General features: G+C 50.4%; 5 protein-coding genes across 5 annotated transcripts; 1 reads left to right on the top strand and 4 right to left on the bottom strand.

Moving 5' to 3' along the window:
- Positions 1-732: 732 nt before the first annotated feature.
- Positions 733-2088, top strand: J4E86_002422 (uncharacterized protein; the record flags this gene model as incomplete). Its single annotated transcript, XM_051442982.1, has 5 exons — positions 733-853; positions 905-930; positions 995-1031; positions 1100-1176; positions 1234-2088. The coding sequence occupies 5 exons, from the start codon at positions 733-735 to the stop codon at positions 2086-2088; spliced, it is 1116 nt and encodes a 371-aa protein (XP_051306570.1).
- A 2030-nt stretch (positions 2089-4118) lies between these two features.
- Positions 4119-5021, bottom strand: J4E86_002423 (uncharacterized protein; the record flags this gene model as incomplete). The annotated part of the gene is made up of 2 exons (XM_051442983.1): positions 4119-4306; positions 4355-5021. 2 exons carry the CDS (start codon positions 5019-5021, stop codon positions 4119-4121), a joined length of 855 nt encoding a protein of 284 aa, XP_051306571.1.
- A 351-nt stretch (positions 5022-5372) lies between these two features.
- J4E86_002424 (uncharacterized protein) lies at positions 5373-6065 on the bottom strand (the record flags this gene model as incomplete). The annotated part of the gene is made up of 1 exon (XM_051442984.1): positions 5373-6065. The coding sequence occupies one exon, from the start codon at positions 6063-6065 to the stop codon at positions 5373-5375; it is 693 nt and encodes a 230-aa protein (XP_051306572.1).
- Positions 6066-7325: 1260 nt separating this feature from the next.
- On the bottom strand, positions 7326-12470 carry J4E86_002425 (uncharacterized protein; the record flags this gene model as incomplete). Its single annotated transcript, XM_051442985.1, has 7 exons — positions 7326-7685; positions 7735-8398; positions 8473-9075; positions 9270-9584; positions 9640-11219; positions 11361-12201; positions 12250-12470. The coding sequence occupies 7 exons, from the start codon at positions 12468-12470 to the stop codon at positions 7326-7328; spliced, it is 4584 nt and encodes a 1527-aa protein (XP_051306573.1).
- A 673-nt stretch (positions 12471-13143) lies between these two features.
- J4E86_002426 (uncharacterized protein) lies at positions 13144-15139 on the bottom strand (the record flags this gene model as incomplete). Its single annotated transcript, XM_051442986.1, has 5 exons — positions 13144-13189; positions 13245-13362; positions 13417-14452; positions 14502-14768; positions 14825-15139. The coding sequence occupies 5 exons, from the start codon at positions 15137-15139 to the stop codon at positions 13144-13146; spliced, it is 1782 nt and encodes a 593-aa protein (XP_051306574.1).
- Between the last annotated feature and the right edge of the window lie 201 nt (positions 15140-15340).

A 15340-nucleotide genomic window follows, 5' to 3' on the forward strand; every position in this document is an offset into this window, starting at 1 on the left:
AATGGGATCGCTTCCAAGCTGCTTAGGGTCTGCATTTAACTACCTTCGGGTTCTCGGCATCTGCACATCTTTGCGGTTCACGGACTGGCCATCTCTAAGCGAAGAGGGCTTCGGTAAGGGTTCTCAGCCGCGTCTGGCCCCACACGACTGTGCCACAACGGAGTCGTGACTACGCGAGCTTCGGGACAATATACAATGTTGGAAGTAGAGATCATCCAAAATACGGGTTGTTGGCTAGCCAAGTAAATCCTCGACAAACTTGTGGCGAGGCACTGGTGGTATTTGAATTGGAAACGACACTGGAAGGAGGGTACAATCCCCGAGAACAAAATGAAGCTTTCACTGCCGCTTCCAATTTGTCGATAATCCTTGACTGGCTAGAACGAAGGATTCCATCCTGTTCACCGCACCTTTCCACAATCGCCACCGAGGAGCAAAGCACACGGGACAGAACATCCAACGAACGCCACCGAGTCCGGACTAAAACGTCATTGGGTGCTGCAACGAGTTCACAAGGGACTTTACCGAGCCTCCTCTCGGATGGCTCCCCGAGAACCGGCTACAGTCGAGGCTCATTTGCTGTCTCGCGAAGCAGGATTGCAGTGATGAGACGCGTCCAGGAAATGGGGAATCCGAATCCTCATTGTGAGAGCAATCGTCTTAACCGATGCCAGTGTTATACATGCTTGAGCCCTTCCTTAGGCATGATTTTTGTGTTTACACAAGTCAATAATGGCGAACACAGGCTTGCAACCAGTCAATCTGTTCTTGGCTATCTTTCCAAGCATTTGTTGCGTTTTCATTGTGTCCGTTCGCGTCGTATTGAGGCTTAAGGGAGGGAAGTTGGGTATCGGTGAGTTTGACTGATGGAAGAGAAAACTCTGTCACTCACACATCCTTTCAGAAGATACACTTTTAGTCGTCGCAACTGTAAGATAATGCCTCAAGTTAAGACGTTAGAGTATCTCTAGATGACTGACGTATCGCAACATAGCTTCTGAACCTCGTTCTCTCTTTCACGACATGCGGCTGTGTGTATACCCATATCTCACAACGGGTAGAAGCCATACTTGTACATACAGCTGACATGGATTTGCAGACATACTCACCAGCTATTACGGCTACCACACCCGCGATATACCGGATGGTGCAGTTGATCCAGTCCTGATGATGAAGGTACGCTCAATCAAATATACCATCGCTATGTGGCGAATGAGTCTGACTTCTTCGCAGTGGAACTATGCAAACTCGGTCATCTACAACCCTATTCTTGCTTTGGTCAAAGTCTCGTTCCTGATGACGCTCATCAAACTCCGATCGCAAAACAAGTGGATAAATCGTTGTCTATGGGGAACACTCATCATCAATGGTTGTTTCGCCATTGCTGCACCTCTCGCTTGTATCTTCCAATGCAACCCGATATCCAAATACTGGGATGCTAGTATACAAGGGCGATGCGTTGACGCTGGCGCCTACACGGTCAGCACGTCGTCGATTGTGCTCACAACCGACGTTCTGGTCCTGCTTATGCCTTCATGGATTCTGCACGACCTGAAGATGCCACTTGGTCGTAAGCTCATGGTCATTGCTTTCTTATCGTTTGGAGTTCTCGTCACCGTGGTTGGTGCGGTGCGTACGAGTGTTCTCGTCAAGGTGTTTGTCCTGGAACAATTCAAGGCCGATCCGACATACGAAGTTGGCTACACCCTCTCGAACATCGAGTCTGGTCTTGCGATCATCGGAACCTGCGGCCCAACGATCAAATACCTTCTCAGTTGCTGCATCCCTGCGCTCAAGAACGCAGACGAATCGAGCAATCGCCAATACATCTACCCTACTGTCGGCTCTCAAGGAGACGCTCGTTCGAAACGCTTCACGAGGAACACGAAGACACACAACACGGTCAAAGAAATGGACGAGATGGAACTGACCAGTATGTCTGGCGAAGACAAAAGAGCGTCGACAAAGGGTACACAACGTGGAGATGCGATGATGATAACGAAGACGGTCGCATGGACAGTGGACAATGGCCAGGATAAAGACTCGAATAGCACCAACGGCGAACAGATGCCACGCGGTATGCTATGAAAAGTTGTAGTTGGCCAAAGGCCTAACACCAGTGCATTGATTGCGCTTGCAGTCACTACATGCGAAGGACAACCGGGATCTGGCTGGACACTGAAGATTTTGTACACATGCCATTGGCTTAAACATCAACAAATCACTTTCCGTAGGCATCATTGCGTGGCTTTACTGATGAGTAAGTGAAGTAAGAAAAGGATGTTCAAAGTTATGACCATACTGAGCCCCGCACAGTTCTAGCAACCTCAGCACAACGCTAGTAAACAAATTCATAGTCTCTCTCTTGCTCTTCCTCCACAATCAAATCCGCTCCGTCCGGCAGTAACTTGGACAGCTCCTCTCTCTTCTCGTACGGAAACGCAATCCTAATTTCCTCACATTCATACTTCACATCACCACGGCCCGATAGAGATTGCTTCACATCAAGGTACACACCTGGTACAGCCAGATCAGTCTGTTCCGGCATGATACTTGAGCACCAGCTCTCCACAGTCCGCCCAACACCACGGATCTCCATCCGCTTTATACGTGGCCAGGGACCCGCCAGGAGAACAGGCATGATCCATTGGCGAAACAGCTGGTCCATTGGTCGATACTCTCCATATGTTCTCCCCGGACGAGAGCCCCTGGGGCACTCATCGAAATTTCGATCGCGTCCCTGTTTGAATGATAAAAAGCGTAGGGTTTGGCATACCGAGCTAATCATTCTCGCCCATTCTGTGAACCGTCGATCGTCTCGCTCGTTAGGTAGACAATCTAGGTGAGTTTCACCGAATGTGGCGATGCACAAAGTTGTAAGGACAGCAAATCTTCCGATGAAAGGTTCAAGTGCGCCTACCATACGTTGCGTTTCCGCGATGGTGCGGTGGTCCGGTCCATGATTTTCAAGGTATGTCTTCAGAGTTTGAGCGTCGTTGAACTTCGGAAACGGAGGCTCATGCTCCTCGCATTGCAATAGGTTGTGCAGCTCCAATCGCTCAAGTATTCCAGTAGAGCTCTGCATGAAGCGCTCAACGAGATCTCGTGTCATGCAACCACTCAGTCGTATCGAGGTCGCCTTTGGGAAACATGGCGGTGGTAGTAGCAGGTGATCACCGTATCTATTCTCTTTAATATGGTGAAATCGATAGATGATGAGAAACTTACTCAATCCATATATCTACTTTTAAAACGTCGAAAAGACTGGAAAATACGCGCCAAAGCAATTCTGCCATGATGAGAACGCATCGCGCACCAAATGCAGGCAGAAGACATACCATAATGTCCAGCGTCATCTGTGTTCATACTCGAGTCATGGTGCTCAGCTCGAACACGCTCAACTTCGTCTTCCACGACATCTTCATCCCAGGCTCCGTCCCGTAGACTCATGACGGTCCACCGCAGCTCGCGTGCATATCCAGCGAGCCCGGGGTTATGTTTAATTGTTCTTGCGAACTCTAATTGCCTTTCGAATGCGTGAAGGTCGACTTGGTTCCAGCGCCTGTAAATGAAATCGGGTGGTACTCGGTGAGGCCCGAACACGACAGGTTCGCAGTCAATGGAGGCGGCATGCGAACTCAGATCAATGACGCGATATAACTCCGGCATCTATGCTATTCAGCCACAGCGAAGGATATGAGAACATTTTACATACGCCGACGTCATATAGTTGATGGCATGTCTCGCATACCCTCTTCATGTCGATGGAAGAGCACAAAGATAGTATCTCGAGAAGAAGCTCCGCAGGTAGTTCCAGTAGTGAGGACATGTCGCTTTGGCTCCCTCTTGTGGCGACACTGTAAAGATGGGTTTCGCACCGTTGAGATTTTCGAGAAGATATCGTGGAGTAGGAAGTTGTTCGTGGTGTATGACGAAGTAGCTGTGCCACATTAGGCAGCACTCTCGATCCCTACGACGCTTGCAACCCTTTTTGTCCTGCCCCACCCAGCTTGTCAAAGACATCAACAAGCTAGAACTCAATTTCTGTGATACTGGCGTATTGTCGTCATCGCCATGATCTATCCCGTACTTACAGAACACGCTCGTAACACCAGCGCTCATAGCTGCTTCGAAAGCTCTTGCACCCAGGCTAACCTTCCCTCGCCAAAGATCTCGGCTGTGGCTGGCATGTCCTCACCGCCTTCCAGTAACAAAGTGCGCACGATGATCTTGTCCGGCATAACATCTTGATGGTGATAAATATGGCTCGTGCAAACCTTGCAGAAGTAGCATCGCACGAACTTGCCTGCACCCAGTCAGCCTTTCCTCCTTCAGCAACATAAAGTGAACATACCACTAGCACCTTTGTACCGATACTGCCTGATGTTTTCCTCGCCGGAGACGATCTGCAGTCCTTCTCTCGGTATGATCTGATTGCACGAGTACGGTCCACCACCAAGCTTCTGGCATGTTGAGCAATGACAAAGCACGTGCTCGGCATTTTCGAGCTTCGCGGTCCATTTTACACTCTCGCAATGACATGTACCCTTCCTGGCCCCATCTCCTTTCGCAGATGGATGTTCAGCCGCAGAACCGAACAGCACCCCGTCTTTGATATCGACGACTAAGCTATCCTCGATCAGCGGCTTTGCGGCTTTGGAGAAGGCCTTATGAACCGGCTCGGTGGTGAGATAGTAGTCCAAATCTGCCTGGTTCGCAAACTCGAGCACGAAACCATGTGTCATGCCTTTGGAGAAAGGTTCCCACGATCTGTTTTTGCCGGCTTTCAGCGATTGTATGAGCGGCTTGCCGGTGTTAGGATTGAGCGACTTGTGTTGTAGGGCCATGAAGGACTTGAAGTGGCTCTCTAGGTCCGTCCATGATATATCTTGGCGGTATCTGAAGAGCACGATGTGTGTGATCGTGTCGCTAGCCATTGTTTCCGATGCAGGGGTACCTGGTGCGGAGGTGCAGGGTGTAATGGGTGCGGAGTCGAGGATGTCGGCTATGTTGGGGAACATGTGGAAGACACAGCATGGTCTTCATAGCGAGCCACTTCATCTTATACTATCAGGCCGCCAGGAGCAGTCGAAAGGTGATGTTGCAAGACCGCGATGGCACGCGTTCATGGAAAGCGCCCCCGGGGCTAGCGCCGCTGGAAGTAGCAAGTTTCGCCGTCTCCGCGCTGTGGGGCAGCTGCGCATGGAACGAACATCCGTCTTTCTCAGCATCAGCACTTCGACAACCATCATTCACTCATGCAGTCGCAACGCGGTTCTGTTAATGAGGCGCATCTTGTCAAAATGTTGTCCATTCCAGATAAAGCTCGCTAAACTGCACAATCCCATCACTGCCGCTCACCAAATCGCATCTCACGGCGTCTTCTCCTTAGCCGATCCCATCGCCTGCCCAGGCGCACTCGCATCCCTCAACTTGACACTCTCATCCGTCTCTTGCAACAGCGCATCCTCGTGATCAACCGGAAAGAAGCGATAACTCCTCATTTCCGTATTCTGCCAATCTCCATGTGCCTGACAATCGTTCTCATCTAGATCCCCAGATACGTAATGCAGGAAGTCGCCGTGCGATACCACGACGATCTCCTGCTCGTCGCGGTCGCGCAAGAAGCGGCGGAGTTCTAAGGCGCGTGCCTTCAATGAACCGCCACCTGGTGCCCATTTGCCCTCTTTGGTGTTGAAATCTGTGTAGGTGTCCAGGCACCTGTGGAAGTCGCATACATCGCCGAACTCCTTCTGAAGCCGCTTTACATCGCTCGGTGTGTTGGCGGGCTCAGATGTAGCTTCTTGGGCTAGGGGAAGAGCGAGGATGTTGCGCTTTCCGGATTGCAACCAAGGCTCCATGCTGATGAGTGCTGTTTGAATTGTGCGGCGGATGGGGCTTGCGCAGACTAGGTCGATGCGATCAAAGAATGGAAACGTTTCTGAGAGGTTTTTGCATTGTTGTTTGCCTTTCGGTGTGAGGTCGGGGTCCGGGATCTTCTCATTGTGTTCTGCGTTGTGGTAGCCTTCGGCGTGGCGGATGAAGTGCACAGCACGGGGAGCCATTTTGGATTAGGAAGTACGGGTGTCGGGAAGCGATGAAAGTGTTATTTCGAGTCAATCGTAGAAGATTTAATGTCTTGAATGGCTTTGAGATGACAGTATTAATACAGGGAGAGGAACTCGATATATATACCTGCGAGAGGTACATCTAGAGTAGCGTCACTATTGGTATACCGAACATGCACATATCAACCTCGATTTTGGTCGTCATATGCTAGCACATCCATCGGACCAAGATCTCGTGGCGAGATGCATCTTCACCATCAACGTCCACGAAACGATAGATGCTGGTGGATGACGAGAAGGCTATGTCGGCACAGCTGTGAGCAGCGTGGAAGGTCAGCCGTGTCAATACCAAAGACACGTCGGAAGTGCTCCTGAGGTCATGGCTGGCTGCGTGCTGGCGTGCAAATAAGCCCCTCGTAAGTTTAGCAGCCTTCTAGAAGGTCTACATGCCCAGGCATCGGAGTCTGGGGCTCTTAGCGTCTGGTAAGTCCCGGTTCGGAGGCGCTTGCTTGGATTCTTGGCTTTGAACGGCGCGAAAACACTTACTGAGCCAATGTAAAGTCCCTGACTACCGCATAGACGGATAACCATTTGTTGAAAACTTGGTTCGCCGCATGCACAATGACATCCAGGCTTGAGGCCGCGTCAGGAACGGTATGAGCAGTTGCGGGTAATCGGCACGTCAAGAAGGCGATGTAAAGCTTGATGCCGAGATGCACACAGAATGGTAGGAGTCGCGTAGATATTACGGCTCTTTTCAAATGTTCTCGCGCTGTGGTTCAGAATTAGTGGAGGTGAGGCCTCCGTCACACCCGCTCTGGTCGAGATTTACACGCCAAGTGGGTGACGTCAGCACGCGTGAACTAATGATCTACGGGCTTCCCCACAAACTAAAGCTTCGCCGTAGAAACTGCGCTTGGGAAGAGAGATGCGCTATGCATGGTTTTCCAGAGCTACGGTGCTTGAGATCTTGCTACACGGCTGTGACGGCATCGCATGCGAGAACTCATCTGTCATACCGAGCGAGTGTCTCTGCTAGCATACAGCACATCATAAAGTTCGTCCAACCCAACCTTCCGCTTCGAAATCAACATATGTTCCTTTCAGTCGCACAGGATCAACGTAGATATTCAATCCTTTGTCGTCCGACAAAAGATAAGACACTCGCATAATGACATACATTCTGGTTGCCTCCTGGTCTCTTTGAACAGCCATCTCATGCATCTGCTTGTTGTGTCAGTCATGCGCCCACGAAACTCATCCCACATATTTGTCAAGGAAGTCTAGACAACTTACGAGTTTGTACTGTCCCGCACTCAGGAAGAACCTCGTCTCACAAGCACTTGTTGTGCTCTTAACTTCGAAGTAGTATTCGATCGGGTGCCTCGCGAAGTCACGCTCAGTACTACTAGCAGGATAGCCACCTGTGCATCTTCCCTTCAACCACTGCGTCAGCGTACCATCGCGATCCGTGTAGACGATATCCGCTGTTTCGCGACCTTGCCAGTTGGCAATGCCGGCGTATTTCGGATAGCGTGAGAGTTCTCCGCGAATCGTACTGCGCCAATTGTCGAGCGTGAAGTCGGTCAAATTGAGAGCGGTGAGCGTTTCAAATACCTGCAACTGTCAGTAAGCGGATACGGAGTCACTCGAAGCGACGACTCACAAATGCTTCACCTAGAGCCCCATGAATGCGGTTAATACGCTCCTGATCTAAGCTGCGACTTGCTTTGGGACTGTAGGCCGCATGTCTGGAGCTAGCTGTCACATCTTCGACGAAGGTTGACTCGGACGAGTTCACAGACCCAGTTGCTGAGACTAGAGAAGAACGTCTTCGCGTGCCTGTATTTTCAGCATTCGGCACGTGTCGCGGCTCAAACGGCGACGATGAATCATCTTCATCTTCATCCTCATCTTCATCATCGGGTAGATTTAAGACTGGCTTTGTGATCCACGAAACGCACGATATATCGAGCTCGATCAGGATGTCGTCTAAGGCTCGGAGGTCGCTACCAATGATGACAGAGATGTCATGACGTGCGCTGTCGTCGACTTCCATGATGTCTGCAAGCAGTTTCGGAAGCTGTGATCGATAGGAAGATTGACGTTGCTTCGGGCCTTTGGGTACGTAGATTCTTAGACTGTCTGCCGTTCTCTCATGGTGTATGAATGATCGCTCGCTTCGAACACTAAGATGAAGGTCTGGGTCTTTGTTGTCGATGACCAGGTGGGTCGCGATATCGCCTCTGAAGATCCGAACAGCTGACAAAGTCTCGAAAAGTGAGCGATCTCCATGGAGAGCTTTCACACTCTTGTACTTCGCAGCACAGCTGTGTAGAGTTAGCTTGACTGATCGCACGGAGTGGCTTCCATATGAGGAAAAACTCACCAATATAGAGCATACGCTTTCACTTGCAGTTGTTGCGTAAGGCTATCGTCTTCCTCACTATCTTCCTCGACCGTGGACTTCTCGATCACCAAAGACGAGAGATAATACCTCTTGACACCGATATGCGTGAACATGACGTTCATGATCTGAACCTCCTCAACGGAAAAGTCGAGTAATATGTCATGCTCCTCAAAGGCGCTGCCATATCGAGCATGATCCCGGATAGCATAGGCATCGTGACGGCTGAGGAGGGTTGTACCGCCACCAACAAGTCTTTTGGGCAAGAACTTACTTGCCGCAAGATCGGATAGCGAATCTTTAGTTGCCTTATCAAGCTTTGTAGTAGTCAGCATCCTGCTGACATCGACGAGCCGCTTTCGGATATTATCGTAGTCGGGCGATTTGTTCCCGACCATCTTCGATATCTCCTTGATCACCATAGTCGGTGTGACTTTCTTGACTTTGAGATGCTTCACGAAGAAGGTTTCCAATTGTGGGTAGATGGAGCTAAGGTCTTCGTATCCGGAAAGCAAGAAACGGCTGTGCCACACGCACGTCTCAAGGGTGTGCCAGGTGTTGTTCGTGCCCAAGATCAAATCGTTTTGCTGGAACTGCGTCCTAAACGTTATTAGCACATACAAGGATGAACCAAATATCGCGGCTAAGAAGTATTTTCGGTGGTGCTGCTAACATGTATTGAAGCTTTCCAATACCTGAGCTCAGTCTCGGGCAACGATGAAGACATCGTATGTTCGATCCAAAGCTGTACAGAATTGAAAATCACGCGGGGGGATTAAACAAGGAAAACTCACCTCAGTATCTGCCACTCCTCGTCACGGACTGTATTATCACGGATGTATGAATAGATGTCTCCTGCAACGGAAAGAGTGGTTGTGAGATCGGTAGCTTGCCGTCGTTTGATCAGCTCTTCCAAAACATCCTTGGGGGTAGCATCTGGTACATCTAGTGTTCCTTGAAAGAATCTCGACAATGCAGGGATATGGCCATAGGGCGAGTGCAACACGCTCTTGTATCGCAAAAAGGCTGGTCCCTGCCAGACGCATCGAGCTTTGTCTACCCAAAATCTACTGCTAGGTATCCAAAGCAGCTCCTGAGAGAAGATTTCGCTATTGTAATGAGCCTTGTGACTGAGTTGGAGAGCGTGGAATGAATAGAACGTACCAAAGGTTGTCGTGATCGTCTGCCGTAGCGAACTTCGCTAGGCCCGCATATATCTTCTCCAGAATCCCCAAATCAGGATCTTGAGCCACTGACCTGGTCCCCTGAAGAGCGCGCTTGTAGAATCCGAGATCTACCTCGCTACGTACTCCAAGTTCTTCCAGAAATCGCCACTTTCCACGGCCATCTTTGTCAAGCTTGTCCGACATTCGGCGAAAATCAGGCATATCGAGTATACGAAACTTGCCCAAAGTTAGACCAAGGTTCAGCACTTGATCAATGACGTCTACCGTAGGTAGGTATGTGTCTTGAAGAGGTTCGACTTTCCGGGGCTCACCAACCTGGGCGACGCACGGTACTTCCAGGTGCCTGAGCTGGTCCTCGATGCGTGAGATGTCCTTTTGGTAATCGCGCCAATGCTCTCTGAGCATGTCTAGAAATGCAAGAGTTTTCCACTGGCCGACTACCCTTAAAGCTGGGGAAAGCTCTGGCAAAGACGTCTCTGCATTATCATGTACGACAGGCGGATAGTATCGGGCACCTGTCGCCTGCTCCAACCACTTTTCCCACGCATCACGCTGGTCCTTCGCAGAGTTTTCTTCCCAGTCGACTAGGGATTTGTCAACAAATTCCAAAATTCCCTGATATTTCGAGGGACGAACTCCAGTAAGAGCCTGATAAAGATGATGGGCTGCTTCTGATGGGAAGTATAACTTTGTAGAGTCTTTCACATGCCCGCTTCTTGTCGGCACCCAGATCCATCTTTTGAGCAGCGAAGCATCCTCATTCGCTCGGAAAAGGTATCGAAGGTGCGACGGTATATCAGCAGGAGCTTTGTCGGCGCGGCCATGTGCCTGCTTAATCCTGTCCACGACCAACTCATGCGAACACTCCTCGACACCGAGTGCTGTGTAAAAGGCTTTGCGCGTCGGATTTGAAGACGCGTGTGTATCGAGGAGATTCAATCCTATAGAGCTGGGGATATGGATGCCGTCGACATCGGAGAAGTAGATATGATCCAAACTCCCACCGCTGCTTTGCCCTGGTGCGCCTGTCCACTGCTGACGATTCTGCAGAGGTATTAAAGCCAGTTTCCTCAGTCTGCTTTGGACACCAATCTCGGGGGCTTTGGTCGACCATGCCTGTAAAAACAAAGACGCAAATGCAACATGCCATGCATCGTGCGGTTCCGTGGCTCTCAATTTCGAAGTGACGGTCAAAACATCAGTCTCTAGCCGTTTCATCATGCGAGGTAGCCCTGCCCAACGTGCCCCAAGGGAGAGAACTTCATCGATGTATTTAGGGATGTAATCAGGGGCAAGGTCGACATCATCTGATAGAGCCTCCAGAATCGGTTTGCCACTATAGAGCATGTTGTCGCGTAGTAATCGTAGTTCTCTCGGTCTTCTGAGGTGTCGCTGTCGCCAAGTCTGCAGGATAGGTTTGTCTGCCAGCTCTTGTGTAATCAGTCGACACATTGGTTTCCATCGATCGTCGCGTAGCCCGGCAGGTAGGTAGTCGAGCCAAGAATACCTTAGGGGATCATCGTCTTTCGTGAACTCTTCAACGGCCCTCGCGAAAGTCTTCGCCACACCATGGAATATGGATTCATTCCACGTACAATCAATGACGCTTTCTCGGCTTGCAGAAGTGATAAAATCTGACTGGATGAGGAACTTACGGAATGGATTAGCATACTTCTTCTTTACATGAAAAGAGCTTACCTGAACTTGTTGCAAACGCTGCAATGGTAGATAGGCGAAAACGTGATGCCCAGATTCGCTAAGCTTTGGCTGTTGCGTTGTAGCGTCCACTGGAAAGGCCAACTCGACGCGCGCTGATCTGCGACCCTCCCGATATTCGTGTGCTGGTATATCCTCGACGACGTGAGTGAAACATCGATACAAGCTTTCGTCGACCGTGGTTTCATCACCGAACTCCTCCTGCCGCCTGATAAGGACGCGATCTAGGGGAGATTCAAGTGCGATTCTCTCGAAAGTAGTCGTTGCTTCTTTGGCGTCCAGGTCTGTAACATGAACACGGAACCTCCGTAGTCTCTGCAAGAAGAAGAGTGTTGTATCAGGCATGCTTGCGACAGCATTGAGTAGACTCTGGTACTCTGCAGTCGCATCCCTCGCGAGACGCAAAGTTATTCTCGTAGTCACATCCTCAGGGAGAGTGACTGGCTCGGCGTCTAGAGGCGTCACCATACCAAGACCGTCGTCTCCGCGCCGATGTTGAAACCGAAATGACCAGAGTCCAGATTGAACGTGCACGTCCTCTGCAATGGAGAATACAGACTTGAATCCGAAGCCTTTCTCTCCGATGTGATCGTCTGTAGCTGACGATTTCTTCGAGCTTTCCCCAGTCGCACACACTGCCTCAACGTTGGCTAGTCTGAAGCCATCTTCATTTGTTTCCACAATGAAAGCATCTGGCGCGATCTTGAATCGGAGGAATGGTAGTACCGATGCGCGGTGTGCCTCGTTGTACAGCGAATCATCAGCATTCTGAACAAGTTCGTACAAGAAACGATACTTGGACGAGTAAAGCTGCTGGGAGATGCTGCATCAGTTGTTAGAATATGAGTATGATTTGACCTGCGACACAAACCTTTTGGTGAAAGCTGCCTCAAGCTTGCGCTGTTTTGCAAAAACATACAATGTCCGGTCGCGATGTCCGTGGGAAAGCTTCTCCAAATCCAGTCGGTAATCCTCGTCGATATGGCCTTTGTTGACACGAATGTTCTCCAACACAGCTTTGCACTCGTCCGCTGTTGATGGTTCCGCCCTTCCGAGCCGTTCGAGCACTTCGTGGTACCTGCCACTAATCATGCTGAGAGGTAAACAGCAAAGGCGAATTTGGTGTCGCGTAAATATAGTTCAACGAGTCAAATATAAATGTTTACCTCCTGGGTCAACATAAAGTGATATGTGCGATTATAGCGAAAGTGGAGAGAAGTCGTGAGATTGCTCGCGTTCGATGGTGGGAGTGAACCAGGACGGTATTGGCCGCTGCACGCGTGCGGCGCGGTACCTGCTCGCGTCGCACTTACATGCAACCCCGAGACATTACAGGTAACGATATGCGCCAGGTATTTCAAATAGACCAAACGCGCCGAGAACGAGCTGCTGAAGGATGCACTTTGAGACAAGCCTCAAGCCTTCCTCAGAAGCTAGTCCTAATAATCTCAACTCAGCTGGCTGCGGCCCCCACGAACCACAGTTGCTCATAAGCGTGTTTTTACTATTAAGGTTCAGACATTCGTTCGGAAGCGCCAGCTTGAGTTGTTTGTTGACGCGAAGCAATCCCGTTGTCAGTACTGCTAGAAATTATGGGGAGATGTTTACACGTCGCTGAAGACCAGATCTGAGTATCAAAAGATGGTACTGCTGCAATGTGGGCGGAATTCGATCATGACATCTTGATTTGTGGATGCGTTGTAGGTATCTATTGCGCCGTAACAGTTTTGGCAACTATGAGAGCAGGCGATCTTGGCGTAGCATCTCACAAGAAGATCTCCAGATTGAACTCTAGTGTACTCACGGGATATCTGTATGGTAATCAGCACCAAAACCATGCTAAGACAAGATTTAGGGTAGACTTACGGCAATTCGAACTTCTGCAACACACTCGGGTGCAAGATACCGAAGACACCGATGGTGTGGTTCTTGCCGCCGAGGTTCAGCTTGATAGCCGCTGAGTGGCCGGGAAGGAAGGTCGGGTCTACGATCAGTCAGCATGTCTGTGCCATCTCTGATGCGCAACTCATCCACTCACCATCAACCTCTTCTATCCAGTAGCCCTGCAATTGCTCGTTCTTTAGTCCGTCTTCGCGCGTAAGGAATGCCGACCGAAGCATGAGCATCAGCCTGTCCAGCAGACCATGTACTTGTTCGAAGCCACTTGTCTTGCCCATGAATGCGGCTGCGAAGTGGCGCTCGTTCCTGCTCTTCCTCTCCTGCTCCAAATCGACGAGACCAATGTCGCTAACCTCGAAGATCTTCATCGGTACTGAATGGTGCTTGTTGGAGTTGATTGTCTTGAGCAGACCCGGTAGTAGCGATGTTCGGACGAGTTGGTATTCCGCCGTCTTGGGGTTCGCAAGCTTCACCGCTGTCTTTCCATCATCTTTCCGGTTCAGCCACTCGAAGTTCTCCTCATGCGAGCAGAGGATGAGAGGCATGACTTCGGTCCATCCCGATGACGCGGACTCTATCCGGACGATATCACCGAGCTTGTTGATGGGTAATGGCGCGGAGACAGCAGCAGTCTTGTTCGGGTATACTCGCGGCAGCTTGTTGAAGCCGTATGCGATGGCGTAATCTTCCATGATATCCGCTTGATGCAGGATGTCCGCTCTTGTGACAGGTACCGAAACGTCGAGGATGTTCTTGTTGGATTGAGACGGTGAGACGTCATGGCCCATACGCGACAAGAGTTTCGAGATCTCCTCGGGTGACAAGGTGAGGCCAGTGACCTGGTTCAGGTAGTCCACCTCAACCTGCATTTGTCGCGGTGACAGATCTGGCGACTCTCTTGACTCTCCATTGTGGGGCGAGTTGATCTTGATAGGCTCGATCGACTCTGCGTACCCAGCGAACATGGTGACCATCATGTGGTTGACAATCTCGACCTTTGTCTTGTCGGTCGCAGTGATCTCGATGAAGACGTTCTTTGTGTCCAGTGTAACCTTGCTGTGATTGCTGTTGATGATGGGCGGAAGGGAGAGGACGGTACGGTTCGCATCGTAAATTACGGGGTAGACAGGCGAGTCGCGAATGATGTGTAGGAAGCGTCCGAGATGCTTGTCTTTCTGTTCAGGGTCAGATTGATATCTCAAATAGCGATAGATGTTTACTGACCTCGTAGAACTCCATGAGCTCCTTCGCGTTCATTTCCTTGTCCTGCTTCAAGGGCACGAACTTAATCTGCTCTGGCGGTAGTGCTTCGTATGAGAAGGGGCCCTGAATCGTATCCAAGTCGTGTGTTCCAATAGATACAAGTGTCCGTTGACGCGCCAGGTTGGAGTGTAATTTGTCTTGTAACGCGATGAAGGAGTCGTATCGTTCTTGTGTGAATTTGATACCTCGCAGTATGACACCTGAGCAGAGCTCTCGTATTTGCTTGGTCTGTAAAGTAATCGGTCAGCACCAACCCATTACCACTTTCCACATATTCGTCATACCTCGGGCTTGATGTCTAGCACCTGAAGCTCCCCTCCCTTGGGCGCGGTGACAGTCCACTTGGGCAGCTTTTGCTTCTCAAGGAATACCTTGAGGTTCATGGCAATACCCTCGAAACATAGCATGTCATAGCGATTTGCAGGAATCTCAATCTTGAGTTGTGGTGGTTGCGCCTGGTCTTCTGGCTTGGTGCTCAGGCTTGTGTCCTCGTCCAACTCGATACCGAATTCGAAGCATAGGTCGTCGAACTCCTGGTAGGTATATTCCCGACCTAGCTCCTTGAAGAGGGCCGCCTTATCCACACCGATGGTAGGCATTGTGGCGGGCTGTCGGCTCTTCTGGGGGGTTTCGCGTGATTCTCGTGTGCGATGGAGGGGTCTTTGGAGGGGTAAGTTGGGAGGAAGGAGCGACTGGCGGGGTGTGGAGAATGTCGCAGTACTCGTATACGATGATGGCAGCGATACAGGAAGCTACTGTCGTCTTTTAGTCGCTCAATGGACCGGCTGAGTGAGAGGTGC

This window comes from Alternaria arbusti (genome assembly GCF_024043155.1).
Source record: "Alternaria arbusti strain BMP 1465 chromosome Unknown scaffold_2, whole genome shotgun sequence".
Classification (NCBI taxonomy): domain Eukaryota; kingdom Fungi; phylum Ascomycota; class Dothideomycetes; order Pleosporales; family Pleosporaceae; genus Alternaria; species Alternaria arbusti.